The sequence below is a fragment of the Platichthys flesus genome, chromosome 16 (assembly GCF_949316205.1).
Source record: "Platichthys flesus chromosome 16, fPlaFle2.1, whole genome shotgun sequence".
NCBI classification, from domain to species: Eukaryota; Metazoa; Chordata; class Actinopteri; order Pleuronectiformes; family Pleuronectidae; genus Platichthys; species Platichthys flesus.
The window spans coordinates 10,922,920-10,938,542 of record NC_084960.1 but is presented as its reverse complement, the minus strand read 5'-3'; the positions used below and the strand labels follow the sequence as shown (position 1 = coordinate 10,938,542).

The 15,623-nt window shown below is 45.2% G+C and overlaps 1 protein-coding gene across 1 annotated transcript in view; it reads left to right on the top strand.

Moving 5' to 3' along the window:
* The first annotated feature begins 2,035 nt into the window (after positions 1 to 2,035).
* Positions 2,036 to 15,623, top strand: part of notch3 (notch receptor 3) — a 29,960-nt gene continuing 16,372 nt past the window's right edge. Inside the window, exons 1-5 of the mRNA XM_062408777.1 lie at positions 2,036 to 2,287; positions 3,410 to 3,482; positions 14,219 to 14,361; positions 14,456 to 14,791; positions 15,453 to 15,575. Of these exons, the coding sequence (XP_062264761.1) occupies positions 2,227 to 2,287; positions 3,410 to 3,482; positions 14,219 to 14,361; positions 14,456 to 14,791; positions 15,453 to 15,575 (736 nt within the window). The 5' untranslated portion in view covers positions 2,036 to 2,226. The remainder of the gene's footprint in view (positions 2,288 to 3,409; positions 3,483 to 14,218; positions 14,362 to 14,455; positions 14,792 to 15,452; positions 15,576 to 15,623) is intronic.

Below are 15,623 nucleotides of genomic sequence, written 5' to 3'. Positions count from 1 at the left end.
TAGGCACAATGATGCCAGCAGCTGTTTCCAATGTAACAACCGAGGCCTCTACGTTTTTCAGAAGGGATGAGCTACGCGAGGCATTTGTGGACTCTGAGTGCCGAGATAGGAGCATACTGTAAATACAACCTGTCTGCCCCTGAGCACGCTGAGAAATCTCTCCCTGGGATCGTCCTCCAGCTGGAAGTCAGTCAAGATACTGCCACTCCCACATCCCCACGGGGTGAAAGACATGATTCACAGCCAGATGAAAACACAAAAAAAATCGCTTATTACACCTATTTGTGAGTTAGATTGACTCCATCACAACATCCTGCTTGCCTCGAGCTTTCACACACAGCCAGACACACAGTGAGACACACACACGTAGCCTATATATATTGTCTCGGATACGTGCCCGAGTGAGATTTCAAAGAGGAGTTGCGGTAATATCCAAATGTACAGAGAGACTACAGAGGCGGTGTAATCATGTCATTGAGCACAAAAAAACTCAATCAAGCCATTGAAAACGTTGCACTGCCCCAACTTTCATCACACGGTTGGTGCCAAGGAAAGCAGGTGTCTGTGAGGCCTAAGGAGCTCTTTTCACTGACCCCTATAGATGACGTCACGCGCACTAACGAACTTCACTCCAAACCAGCCTGCGACATTCATGGCCCTGCATGTCTGTAATTTATTCAAGGCCAGGAGCAGGGATAGTGTGACGGGGAGACGGTGGGGTGGCAGCAGTGTGCTTGAATATTAGTGTGCAACCCTCCCCTGCAGAGAGAAACTGTGTCATAATGCCGGACTCCTTTTATGATTCAAATCAAGGCCATTGTCTCTGTAAGCAACCGGCTCCGCTCTGTGTTCTGCAGAACAACTGAGGCACTATACACCGGCTGCAGAAAATGAGTCCACAGCCATAGGCTGAGGAGGTGCAGGCCCTGAGAGCAGGGCTGAGACTCGGTACATGGGCCGCGGGGATAATAGGAATGTTGTCTGCCTCTGTGCTGCCATGTAAACACAATTCACTCGCTTATCTGCAATTCATCAACTGTTAACACACAAACAAACAAGTGAGCTCGCACAGGGTCCGAAAAACTGCAGTGGGCCACATGGAAACAGACACTTCTTCTTTTACGAGCATGATGTGAGGCTTTGTTGTCTGGTTTATGGATTTCAAACAAAGGCTTTTTTAATAAGTAATGTTCGTTAAAAGCATCTGCAAGACCACCACCCTACATTTTGACAAACCTGTTTAGTTTTATTTATAAATTCATAGTGTTGATTTCAGATTTTCTCTGGTTCAGGATTTGCAGAAGCATTTTTCACAAGGTACCTGATCACACTGAATAAAGAAAATCTGTTTACAACTTGAACAACCTACTGAGAAATCACATTTTTGTAAAAGTTATCAATAAAAATGGGTTAGTTTTATAAAGATAAACCTAATTTTACCAGATGAAGTACTTTTATAGAAGTTGGTCCCACAGTTTTTCTGGTTTTTGGTACAGTTTTTTGCTTCAGATTTCTGGCTCTCCTATAAGATCCTTGTCAATACTTTGTGTCCAGCAGCTTAAACATTACTTTTCCAAAGACTGTTATTTTTAACCCACAGACATGAATTGTGCAGATTTTGAAGCAAGGGTCAAATCTGCTACGTTAGTCAATCTGCGTTTATTATAAAGCAGGAAAGGGCCCATTAGTGTTGATAGATTTGTCCCAGGGCAGCTTGATGATGTGTGGAACTGTGGTCTCTGCATGTTCCTGTCCCAACTTTTTTTAATATTCAGGGAGTGGGATACATCAAACTTTTCAGTATGTGTGGGGTTGTGTGTGTGTGTGTGTCTGTGTGTGTGTGTGTGTGTGTGTGTGTGTGTGTGAGGGGGGTGGGGGGGGGGTGATGGCGCTCTGACGATCCAGTGTGGAGGAGAAAGAGAAAGAGAGAGAGAGAGAGAGTGAGAGAGAGAAACAGAGAGAAACAGATGGGCGGGGACAGGAGACGCTGGGACACATCGGGCAGGAAAAGTTTAGCAGAAGTTTCAGGAGGCGAACCAAGACTCACAGCAGCCGTGGAGGAGCTGCGGAGGATAACACAAGATTGGGAACTAACGCGACTCTTACCGGCTGACTTTATGAGAAACCCCCCATCGACTTTGGAGCCGTTGTTTTTCTGTGAACTTAACAAAGGATGTATTTCTACTGAAAGAACCAACTCGAAACGCTGGAAACTTTTCCACCGAAATGGAAGGGAATATTCCATGGATTATTCTGTCATTTTTATTTTTCCTGCATATTTGTGATGGTAAGTTTGTTGTTTTTTTATTAAAGTCTATCCCAACTTGTAGGGTGTAAACTGGACACCCCATCCAATGTCCAGTGTCCCGGTCCAAATAGGCACAACATCACTTGACTGGCTACCACTGTCATCTTCGTGCCAAATTTGATTTTACATTTACTTTTAATCTTCTGTTTTATGCAGCAGTTTGAGTTAATTGATCAAAAAACAGCAAGGTTTTCCAAAGTATAATTAAAGAGCAACAGATAACCGATAGGACGTTTTTACGCACATCACGTGTCAAAATATTACGCACAGAGGCGCACACCGTTATTTGTGGATACATTTGAATACTGTACAGCATCTTGTAGTCCACGGGTATTTTATTTAAAAACAAATGATCTATCATCTAAGCGCATTGATTGTTTTTCCTCTGTGGGAAAAAGTGGGATGACTCTGTTCTGTGCTGCTCCAGCGAGTGAACGAAACCCGAACGAGGTTCCTCTAACATCAGCAGCCCTGTTAACGTTTGGATGAGACGCGTGGACTTGAGCGATGACGATGTTTAACATCACAAGTTTCCAAAACTGCATTTACTGTAGGGCCCGTTCAGGAGGAGGGAAGGAAGGCGAACATTTGTTTAACCTAAAGCAGCGGGCGATGAGCCGGAGTCCCCGAGCTCTGTGGGAACAAAGGCCTTTCTAAGCAACTGAATATCTGTTCCCACGAAGCGGCTGAGCATTGACTGTCAGATAAATTAAGGTTTCCAAGACCAAAGGTTTTCCAAGCAGGGATTAAATGTCAGCATCATGTCAGCATGTATCTCCACCAGGGGGACGCAAAAGTTTATCTGCTTTTGACGAAGTAAACAACAAACATGCGGGTGTGTCTGCAAGATGTGACAAGTGGCCGAGGCCTGATGTCTGTGCTTTAAAATGTATCAGGGACTATAAAGGAGCCTTTTCACCATCTTTTACTGAAAACAAAGATTTCCTTCACAGACACTGACCCTGATAATGGGCCTTTTTCCCCTAGTTTTGCTGTAATTTACTCTCAGAAAAATGGTGTTTCTCTTGGGGTTAAAGTTGATTCCATCCAGTCTTTTGTCCATCGTTTGCCTCTCTAACAGTTTTTTCCCAATTTCCACAGGGTTCCATTGCGTGGATCAACACAGACCTTGTGAAAACGGAGGGACATGCATAGATTCACCTGCTCGATGCATGTAAGTGAAACATCACGTAAAGTTGTGCCAGGATAACACTTGTGGGCCAATGTTTCTCCTTCCTCAATACTTCATTTTCTCAGTTAATGAAAGCCTTTTGACATAAGCAGAGGCCTTGTGTGTAAATGTGTGTTTCACTTGCTGTTATTTCTAACTTGGCTGTGGAAGGTTTCCTTGTAAAGTTTCATTCCCAGTTTCACAAGCAGTGTCATATCCTACTGGATGTTAATTTACAACATTCCCATAAGAGTGGTGAAAGACGGGCACAAATTGATTAGGCCGCACACAGATGAGCATCAGCACGCCTCGACGTGTTTGGCTGCCACACTCATCTCCGGCACCTGCTACTGAGCTTTGTCAGACATAAATCCCGTCATTATGCTGCACATGAGTAAAGCGTGATGTTTATCTTTGCTGCAGACTTTTCCTTCTACAAGCATCATGAGTTCATTTCGAAGGGTTTTTTAATTCAACAATTTATCTTAATTGTTTTCTGTTCTTTCTTTCGTTTCCCGCCTGCTTTGGGCATTTTTGAGCTCTTGCATCTTTTGGCAGTGATGCAGCTTTTGTTTTCCAAATTTGAAGGGGGGGGGGGGGGGGGGGGGGTCGTGTGGGAACCTAGTACAATACTCCAGTTAAATAGCCTACAGTGTCTTGCCTGGGGGTCATTTGCCCTTTTTTAAAGAACCTTTTAGCTGAGGAAACAGCCCCCAGTGTTTCAGATGAGGCGATACAGTCATCTGCTGAACAAAAAAAGACTCAGTGGTTGCCAGCTGCTTCCCTCCAAAAATGGCAGATTTATTATTTTATTGGACTGGGCCAGCAATTTACCCTACAGTAGGGGTCAAAGTTGGGCCAGTACCATGAATGCGCTTTTCACAAGCAAATAATAAGACATGAGAATTTATATATGCACTAGCCAATGTGTAACTAGAATCTGAAACAAGTAACCACCAGCCTCATTTTTTTTCAATCATTAGCCAAGATGAGCGAGTAAATGTGTAATTTTATGGAGAATGTCTGACACAGTTTGTCTGAGGCTGTTTAGATATATATACATTTTCTCCTGTTAGCGACACCCACATTGTAATCTAATGTTTTGTTTAGTTTCTCCATTATTTGCTGATTTAATGTCGCCACAGGGAATCATTTTTGGCAGATGCTTTGATTCATTCATCTTTTGTGCTGTGTACACGTGTTGTGTGGTACATAGGAGTTGGTAGTCACTATACTGGTCCAGTGCCAAGAAAAAGAACCGCTTTAAGTGCAAAGCGAGAGGTTTTCTAATGGAAGGGGACAAATGTCATGGCACACACTGAAGAAAGAGTCCCATACCAGGGCCGAGCAGTGGAGCAGAGCATGGCCACATTAGAGTGGTCAGACCAGTCCGACACTGAGGTGAGTGGTGGAGCCACCCCACCCCTTCCACTGGGAGCCCACTGAAACAGGAGATTCAAAACAGCAGAAAAGATCCTTTCTTTCACCAGATACCTGGCTGTAACCCTGCACCATCAGGACAGAGCCGCGCAGGGAGTGAATAAAGGCCCCAGCGAAACAAGGCCAGTGCAGAATAGAAAAACAGAAACTAATGCATATACAGACACACGTTTAGGCCTTTAACAGGAATTTGGAGAACCACTGAAAGAAAAAAAACATTGCTAGAAATCACCACAGTTGCACAGAAGCACACATTGTTCTGTGCAGTGATTGGTCATCTGCTCCTGCTTCTTTCTCAGCCACTGTGTTATTACATTATGACTTCACAAGTGATAGTAATAGCATGAGGTTGGGAGGTAAGCTGCTATTGTTACTGTCCCAGATACCGATGTATCCTCTGTCTTGTTGGCAAACACAGCTATAACACAACACTATGGCTGTAACATGAAAGAGATCCCAGTGTTCTCATGGTTTTCTGTCTCGACAGTTTCTGTGTCGGCCTCCTCCTCACCCCCTCCTCAAGTGACTCGGTAAAAGTTACAGTCCAGAGTTGCTAATAGGGGATTACAATAGTAATCCTCTGGAAACTGTTCAACTGAACAAACTTTCTGATGCCCATGTCATCTGTTTCAGTGACCCGGTAAAGCTTAGTTAATGCTTCTAGTCTGAAAGGGTTGATCGCCCCAACCAGGCTCCATGACTCTGCTCACAGTGCAGGCACTAACTGGCTGTAGTTGCTTCCTGCAACTGCAAGTCAGCGATTAATTCCTTCACTTGTGATTGCAAAAGACCACGAATAAGTGGTTGCAATCCCATTTACTAAAGTTTTCAAATTAAAAAAAGCAACTTTGCACAAAAATCATCTCCACATGCAGGTTCCAATTTGAAACCGTTTAAAGTGTTGTGCTCCGAAACTCTCAGTGTATGAGTCTGTGAACACGTTTGTGTGCACTAGTGGGATGGTTGCTTTTACCAAACCAGGCTGTGCTTGATGCCTTCAGATAAGTACAACATGTAAGTGAGATGTTCTGCACTTCTGCTCTGGAGATAAGGTTGCTCAGATGCACCAGCTCTGCAAATCCCAGCTTCTCTGGTTTTTCCAGTTCCAAAGTACAACCTGTCTTTGTAAAGTGAGATTTCTTTGCATTGAACGACACTCGAGTACTTGATGCACCATTAATATTTTTTAAGTATATTCTCTGTGAGCTTAGTGTGACCCAGAGTTTTGAACTTGGCAGTGAAGGATTAATCGTCAGGAAGTCCTGTTGAAGTGTCTTTGGCCCCTCAGCGCTGCCCTGTGAGCAGAACGTGCGGTGCAGAGAGGGCCACGGCGGCGCGGCCAGAGGAGAGATAATTAGGCAGATTGAGAGGGTGTCATTCAGAGAGGATCCAGCTGGAGGGATCCGCCTGGGGGTAGGGACCGGGTGGAGGGAGGCTGGGTAGGAAGCAGGGGGGTGGGTGGGGGGGGTGAGGCTGCGTAGAGGACAGCTGGTGGATGTTGTGATGGTAATCCAGTGAAGTCAGATCTGGACAAAGGGGAAGCATAGGGCCAGGTGCTGCCATTGAGCAGTCAGCTGCCCCCATACTGTGAGAGACAAGCTCGTGGTGGAATGAAGCTGGTAGCTCTCAGCCCCTCTTGCACATGTTGCTTCTCTCACAGTGCAGCAGCGAACACGTATACTCTCTCTCTCTCTCTGCGTGTTGTCCCAGCTATGGCGGCTCATCCTCTCCCCCCCCCCCCCCCCCCAAAAAAAAAAAAAAATCACAGTGGCAGATTATGGGTAACCCTTTCCTCTCAGATCCCCTAAAAGTGAATGGGGAAATAAACAGGAGGCTTCTCTGCTGTGCGAGGCCCTCGGATGGATACAGTGGTCCTCTTTATAGATGCTCTGCCCTTGGCCCTCAGTAGCAGAGTCCCCATATAAATAGTGAGTGTTTTGTCATGACCCTGACTCCTAGCCTCTTAGAACATGATTAAGGAGGACATCTGTGACTCTGATTGGGAGCAGCCTGTCCAGACATTGTCCAGCGCTGTTTTTCCAGTAAAATGTTTTTGTCTACCCACTTCATGAAAAAAAACATACTCTCAGAATAACACTTTCCCAGGAGAGATTACAATTTCGTGAAATGCAGCACAACCTAACGGCGATTGGACTCTTTTATCAAAATCAGAGGAAAAATGCATTTCTAAAAAACACAGCTCACTAAGAAGTGGGAATCTACACACATGCCAAGGCACAGAGAAACACATTAGATTGTTAGCTTAGCGGAGAGAACCTCAGGGCTGGTGTTTTCTTTGGCATCTTTATGGTGGATTAGAAAGGAATGCTTACTAAGATTCCTCCTGCCCCACTGGTGCTTTCAGGTTATTGTCCATACCTCTCATCCATTCACCCCGGTAGCCCCTTCAGGAATGCCTCTAACAATACTGTCAGCCTAGTCTCACTGAAAATGGGATGTTTAGAATGACTTGTTTGATTTGCAATTAGTTACTCTGCATTTTTGCGAGGCTATACGTAGCCTATATCACTCACGCTGCCCTGACAGACAGATGGAGCCATTGCCGTGCCATTATCCAGGCAAAGTGATTCTTTGCAGACCCGGTAGTTACATAGACGTATATGACAGGGGACAGTGGTCATGTCCATGTGGAGATGAGTGCTATCCGGCCAAGAGGTTACACCATCATAGGGAGGATGCTTTGGTTTTTGTTGTGGCTTCTTCTCTCTGGGTCATGACTGGAGACATGGAGCTGTGGTTCCCAGGCTCCATCACAGGAAGTGGTGCCTTCTGACCTCCCTGCTACGCACATCCTGTCTTATCAAAGCTTATGCAGCTTAGTGTGTGCACCCCGGGTCTCCTTGCTTCTCAACTTTTCTCTTCTACTGCTTAATTTGATATTATCCCACCTCTCACCACAGGGCTACGTGGTGCTGAAATTGCCTCAGCCTTTATTACTTGGAAGTCACAGATCAAAGTATGTGGAAATTTAAATGAAAGTGTGTGCTAACTCACATGTCACATCAGGAAACTCATCCTGTGTGATAGTAAATGTCAGTTTTGCTATTATTGTGAGTTGGCACAGGAACCTTCCGTTGGAATTTGTGCGTTATTATTCTTTCTGGAGTCAATGTATGTCTGAACCACATACTTATGTAGGGATAAGCTCTGTCTATGAAGTCTCATCCCCTGGCTGTTCCTTCTTATCCGGGAGACTGTGACCTCTGAGGAGACATTCAGGCAGACCTGATTGGAATAACTGAGGTCTGTCAGCAGAATTTCCAGAGGCGCTCCCTCATTTTAGAAGAGGAAGGGATGGGTCCGTCATTAAATGATTCAGGAAAAGGCATCCACTTTTCCACTAAGCACACTTTCCACAGACGTCTTGATTTTAACCAGGCAGTATTTTGCCAGTGTTAACATGTCTTAATGAAAAACTTTCATTATACTACTTTGCCTCAATTAATAACTTTGTTTATAGATTAGTTGCTTTGCCAGGGCTTCATTATAAAAAATAAAGAAATTACATATATTAAAAGATAGTATTAATTTAAAAGAACTCTAAAAGACATTCAATTCATTAAATCAATTTAAAAAATTTAATTCATTGAAAATTGAAATCAGGTCAGCTGACCTGATTTCCTCAAGCAGATCAAATAACTATAGCAACAATGCTAGTTTTAGATTTATGAAATGTTTCATTGGTACACTGGCCCACACCCTTGTAAAACATCTCTAGTACTTCCTTGAGTGACAGCAGTTGAGATAATGGACATTCTCTGGCTCTTTTCTTGGCGTTCAACTTAACTTATCACTAAGAACCTTTGCCAGTGGCCCATAAACAAATCTTATTCTTTTAGCATGTGAGAGTCTCCTGGTCTCAGTCAGGCTGTAGACGTATTCTGTCAACATGATTAAAGTGGAGTGTGGTTTATCAGATATTGTTGAAGTTCTATTTAATCCACACTCATTGTGCAGCAAATGTTTGCCGTGACACGAATAGCAAGTCATTAGAGGCCCTGAGATATTTCTGTCACATTGTGTTTTTGTTTTTTGTTAAAGAAACTTAAGAGAAAACGTTGGACTGGAAATTGTAGTTAGTCTTTCATGCTCGATAGGGTCTTTTTAAATTTCAATTTCAAAGTTGCACAGAAATCTGGTTTAGTTTAGGTGGTTGGGTGTGGTTTCTGTGGTGGAGTTCAGAGGAGAATGAAAGCTTTGAAAGACCCCGACTCTGGGACTCATGCAATGTGGTCATGGGCAAATGCATATGAAAAATGTCAGGGAGGATTCTTCCAAAAATGTGTTAGACACCAGAGACGAATTTGTCCGGATAGTATATAAACTACAGACGTAAAAATGACATGCTGTTGTTCAGCCTTTTTAGAGCAGTATAACCGAGCACTTAGCAACAAGTTTCATTCTCTTCCTGCAGCAGAGCTCTGCAGTTCCCACTGCCAAGGAAATGCTCCACATTTCCATTCTTCGTTTATATCCTTATACATGTAGATCTGAGCATTGAGGGGCTATCAGAGGTGAGAAGGATGCACGGACAGCCTCCCTTTCCATTTGGCCAGATTCATTACTGCTTTTCATCCGGAGAAAGTTAAATGTCCTTGTATTCACATGTTTAATATTCATGCTCAGGGGGTGCTCTGGAAACCTCCCTCTGGAGATTTCAATACCTCCATTGTGTGTCTTAGCACAATTGTTGAAACAAACTTTGCACTGAGAAACACACATCCCTTTAGGACGTGATTGTACTCAATTACCAGACTGAATTGGCCCGGGACAGTGCTCAGTGCTACCTGCGTATGTAGGGGATCAGTCCTCCGATGTCCTCCAACTGTCCTCACGAAACCCTGTCCCTCATCAGCCCGTCTTTCTCACTCTGGTTCTCTCTCTCACCATGGGTTACTGTTGCCAGGCTACAGCCCAGGCCTGTTGGTCCGTGTAAGCTCGGGCCTGAAAGACTAGCTGTTTGGGTCACTGCCCCCCCCCCCCCAACCTCCCCCCAAACACTTTTATACAAAGGAGTTCTGACTACTTTAGCTCTTTTATTTGGGCCACAAAACACTCCCCAACCCCCAATCTGGCTCTTTGCTGAGAAAGGGAGAGCCAGGCTGAGGAGAGCAGAGGAGGCTGTTGGAAGGGGGGGGGGGGGGGGTCGGATGGGCTTCTGTTGGCAGTGCGGTGTCAGTGAGGACTCAAATAAAGCAGCAGAGCTGATTCTTGGTCGCCCGTGGTAGGACAGGGGGTTGGTAGGGACAAGAGGGTAGTTTTCAGAGAAAGAGACGCTTTTGAAAGGATTTCCAAGATCCCAATATTTTTCTCTTCCAGCAGCATCGGGCCTGACAGAATTTCCCAGAAGTTCTCATGCAAAACAGAAGTGGAAATTAAAACGATGGGAGTTGTGTTGTAGCTCCTCCCCTCTGTTTGTCTTAGGAAATGCCCTGTGAGATAGGAAGACTCCTCTATACTTGTCGCTTTGTGGACCATGACAGTGTGTATGAACCATGTCCGAGATTACAGACTCTTTGTTCGCAGGTGAGTCGCCCTCTGACCTCTGGCAGAGTAGCGGCTATTGTATAGGAGAGGATGAGCTCAGGTTACCCTGCTTCAATGACCCAGAAAGCAGGAAAACTGGCATTGTGTTACACACGTACAGGTGACAGACCTCACTTATACATAAATCAAATGGGCAGGGGGATCCTCCAACTTGATGCAGAACTGAGAAATGTCACATGTCGATAATGTTTTATAATATCGTTTGCTCTTCATCAAATGTTTGACAGTATTTTATAATTTCCTCAATGGATCTCTTCTTTTATGGGTTCACAGTCCTACCCTTCCTCAGACGCTGAGGATGGTTTGTAAGTCTCTTTTCTTTGTGTCTGGGTGTGCAGTGATTGTTGCATGTGTTTGCTTTGTTACAGTGGTGCCTTTGCGTAACAATCTTCAAAAGTGTGTTAAGAGGAACTGTTAATGCATGTGTTTGTGGGCGGATGACCACATCTTTCGAGTGGTGTGAAATGTTCCTTGTGTGAGAGCGTGGGTGTGTTGGTTGCTGGACTAGTCCCATGGGCAACACCGCACAGTTGCTTTGGCTTAAAAGTCTGGCACGAGACGTAAAAGCCAGACACCCAGAGGTGCACTGACAGATGTGGACAGATGCATGGCAGCAGCTGGCCAAACCCCTCATATGCGTTGACGCGGAGAGATTACCCACTCTCGCCATTCCCTCCGCTGCACCCAAAGACCTCCCCCTCATCTGCTGCACTCTCTTCCTCTAAGGTCAGAAGTCAACACTCACTAAATATGACTCAGGGGCCCGTTGCACAACAGCAGCCTGCACCTGCTTTGTACAACAGCCACAACTAAGGCTGGGCCACGGTGAAGGCAGAGGTCCGGCCCTGCTGTTCCCAGAGGGTGCGGAATCCACAAGGTTGTAAAGAGCCTGATAAGGAGGCTCTCATGTGCACCAGGACCAAGTTTCGCGTCTCTCACAGTCTCTGCACTGATAGCACTGTGATTTGTGTGTTATGGGAGTAGCATGCTGGCAGTTAGTCAGGTCTAGACAAAAGAATGTGTGTTTTGGTTTCTCAGTTCACTGTGAATTTGTAAGGGTGGACAAATAATTTATCAGACATAACTACTATTGTCGTTCTTAGCCACCCACACACATGCACACACATCATCTAATGCACACAAATATTTACCAACACTATTCATTCTCATAGCTGAGCTAGTATTTTAGTTTCTGTAGTGCCACATCAACATGCACTTGGACACACAGTACTTATTGGAATGAGTGGTAAGTTATTCTCTGTCCACATAGAGTCACATGTGGACAGCCTGCATGATGAAAAATATAGACTGTTTAGAAAACCTGTAGCTCTATGGCCTCCGTCCGCAAATGTCCACAGTGCAGATCGGCTCCAGAAGACCTTGACTGTCAGTTGATTGTATTTTCTATAAAAGCAACTTCTTTTCAAAGCCTTCTTTGTGCCACATTTGTGTTTCTTTTTTAGTGATACCCTAGATTCCAGACATACTTAATTTGCCGCTAAATAAACCCAGCCAAGCCATGACAAATAGCCATGGGGACCACGGGTGGGGGGTGAGAGGACGGGGTGATTGGTCGGGTGTCCGGCCTGCTTGTTCGTCTGCGAGGTTGCCAGGGTAACAGGGATCGTGCATTAGGAGCGCATGCAGTGTTTTTAGAGCAGGGGACGAGGGATTACAGAAAATATGACATGACATTCTTGCTGGACTAGACCGCTCTCTCTTCCTCTTCGTCCCCCTCTCCACCAATTCCACCTTCTAAAGAGATTCCCTCCAGCACAGCAGCCCCACCCCACTCTCCCTGCAGCCGTGACATTATCATCACAATCAGACGGGGGACCTCTGACATATGACCTCTCAGCGCGTGAGAGGAGGGGGTTGTTAGGGGGAAAGGCAAGCTGGCGTTCAGGGGGGGCTTGAGAAGACGGAGGAGTAGCTGTAGTAACTGTGCAAACTCTCCCCCAAACAACTTAGCTCTAGTGTTGCTTAACTTTAGCGTCCAAACCAAGTTTCAACAGTTAAGTGCGGTCCTTCTACTTCAGCCATGGTCATGGGAAATTCATCTTTCCCTTGACATTTATAGCTGTTATATTTAATTAATTATTATATACCAACAAATTACTACTTTGGAGACATTTGACTTTTTTGCACAGTTTCTGTGTGTATGCACATTCTTGTGGATATGCCTGTGTGTCTGGCTCCTTCATGCTTAGTCTTGTGGCTCCTCTATTTCATTATTGACTTTGTAAAGCTGGAAAAAAAAGCCAAACAAAACTGAGCAGTCTCCATTTTTCCTGAGGCAGAGCATTCTATTCAGAAAGAAAACAGGCTATTTCAGTGAAAAGCCAGATCTGGATCTGTTCATCCTCTTTAGCCGACCTGAAGCCGTTTCAGCCTCCGCCTGGGGCAAGTGCCAGAAAACTATTTTAGCTTTGTTTTAGCATTTTTTCAAAGGGAGGAAAAATCAAAAAAGTAAAAGATGAACTGATACCAGAGTAGTGTTAATGCTCCTGTTCAGGAGAAAAGATGAAAACCCATTGTTGATCCCGCCCACGGGGTTCCTCTCCAAAGAATGAGAGGACAGAGCCCAAGGGTGGGCCAAAATGCAGCCGTCACTGCTCTGTCATCAGCATCAAACAGCCTGTTTGAAGAAGGGGTTTGTCCGCAGCCAGGGGCTCCACTGTTGGTGTAGAGTTACCAGCTCATAGTGACCTCCTGAGTAAGTCCAAACCTTACCTAAACTCCCCTAAGGCCCCTGACGAGAGATATAGGAAGCCCTGTTTATATGTTTATCTCTCTTTACATGTTTATCCTCTCTTAGAGGAGCATGTTTAGGTCCATCCTGCACAATGTCTTTACAGCCCATGGAGCAGAAGCTGCAAGTTAGCAGAGCAGCAGCAGCAGCTCCAGAGCTCCCCCTGTGTCTACACAGAATGTGTTCAGGAACAGTATTGAGTTAAAGTCACCTGGGTTTTGAAAGCACTCAAGAGGCTAATTCATAATCATTGTCACATACTAATCCAGTTGTTTCACACCTGTATAGCTTAAATACATAATAAGACTAAAACAGTAGCATAATGTGGAAACCACCATGTGTGAAGACACGATAATACAGATAGTCAGATTTTCTATAAAAATACAGTTATTGGGATGAGTATGTGTTGGTTCATTCAAAAACTCTATCTAGTTCTCCTATTCGCTTTATGCATGTACTGTGTGGAGTCCCCATTTTTCTCATGTCCACATTTGTTGGCAATTGCTAAGTTTCCAGACTGCTGTTTCTGGGTGTGTTCTTACAAGAACAGAAACAAAAGCTGAGGTGCGGAAAAAACTGTAATAGTGCAGGAATGTTTGCCGCCATGGAGAAAACTGAAGCTTTCCAGCTGGAAAGTGTTTGCCTCTTAAGACACAGGAAGATGGCTTCCCTCCATCCTCGTATTTTGAAGTTTGTTTTTGAGTGTACTGGATGAGCATCTCATTTCATGAACCATTCATTGCATGGTTATTACTTGTTGTTGTTTAAATACAAATGCATCCCAGGGCCCAGAAGCACTGTTCATGCCAAGGCATGAGTCAGGTCACAGGCCTTGCCAGGGTTTCATTGGGCCTTGATTGTTAAACCTAGACGATGATGGCTCCACTACAGTTAGAGTGTCACAGCTTTCTTTCATTGCTTAGTGTGTCAGCTTTTGACCAGTTTCCTTGTTTTCATGTGTGTAAATGTGTTTGTTCAGATGTCGTCCCGGCTTCATTGGTCCTGTCTGTCAGCACCTGGATCCCTGCCACCGATCACAATGTCTGAATGGAGCCGCTTGCAAGAGCCAGGTGGTAAATGGTCTCCCACAATACTCCTGTGTGTGCCAGAGAGGGTTCAGAGGTACAGAATTTGCTTTCATTATGAAGATCATATCTGTTAATAGAAATTAAAAGTACCTTAATTGACTGAACACAATTCACTGTTTACTCTCCAGGCCAAGACTGCGGGAACATTGATGCCTGTGCCACTAGCCCCTGTGCCAACGGCGCCCGTTGTGCCAACTGGAATAACCAGTACAACTGTTCCTGCCCACCTGGCTTCCAGGGAAAGAACTGCCGCAACGACATTGATGAGTGCCGCAAGCCTGGCGTGTGCCTCAACAGGGGTCTCTGCATTAATACCCAAGGGTCCTTCCGCTGTCAGTGCCAACCTGGATACAGCGGGCGCACGTGTGAGGTGTCCACCCTGCCCTGTGCCCCGTCTCAATGCCTTAATGGAGGCACCTGTCGACAGACCAGTGACCATTCTTATGAGTGTGCTTGCCTACCAGGTAAGACAGCTCTCTGCAGCATAATAAAACGTGCCCATACACACTAACTCAAAGTCAGTCAGCAGACCCACTCTTTTCCCAGGCCCTCAGCGTGGGGCTAAATGCATACAGGTTTTCTCAGCCTGATGACGTAGCTGTCAGTGCTTTACGCTTTCTGTCCCAGGTCAGCTTCCTGTCTGCTATTAATAGCCGCTGATGGGAGATGGGATGGTGGGAGAGTTGAAGAGGCAGCTAGCCTGCACTCCTACTCTACATTACTCTGTTCAAAACAGAAGGAATTTACTTTATGGGCCTCCTGGTTTCCCACTGGGGAGCTGGCAGGAAATGTCTCTTGCCAGAGAGGAAGTCATTGAAACTGTGAGAGATTATAAAACAAGCAAACACTGCAGGGAGTGTAGACCTCTGAGGCAGTCAGGAGTCACGGCTGCTACTGGCATCGTATGGGAACCGTCATGTGAAGATGTAAACAATCAGACACCCCTGAACCTTTTACTGCCCACGTTGCCCCTCACTTCATATACTGTGGGAGAAATGACTCAAGGCTATCAGTATAAATGTTTGGACTCTGGAGCAGGGGCCAACGATGTTTAATAAACTGAAAAATCGTTGTGACTGTGTCCGTCGTAACTCTTCTCCCTCTCTCTCTCTTCATCCGTCTCAGGGTTTGAGGGACACAACTGTGAGAATAATGTGGACGACTGTCCACAACACAAGTGTATGAATGGAGGGATATGTGTGGATGGAGTCAATACCTACAATTGCCAGTGCCTACCAGAATGGACAGGTACAGATCTTTTTATCAAATGAACTTGAATATGTATGTACGGTGGCA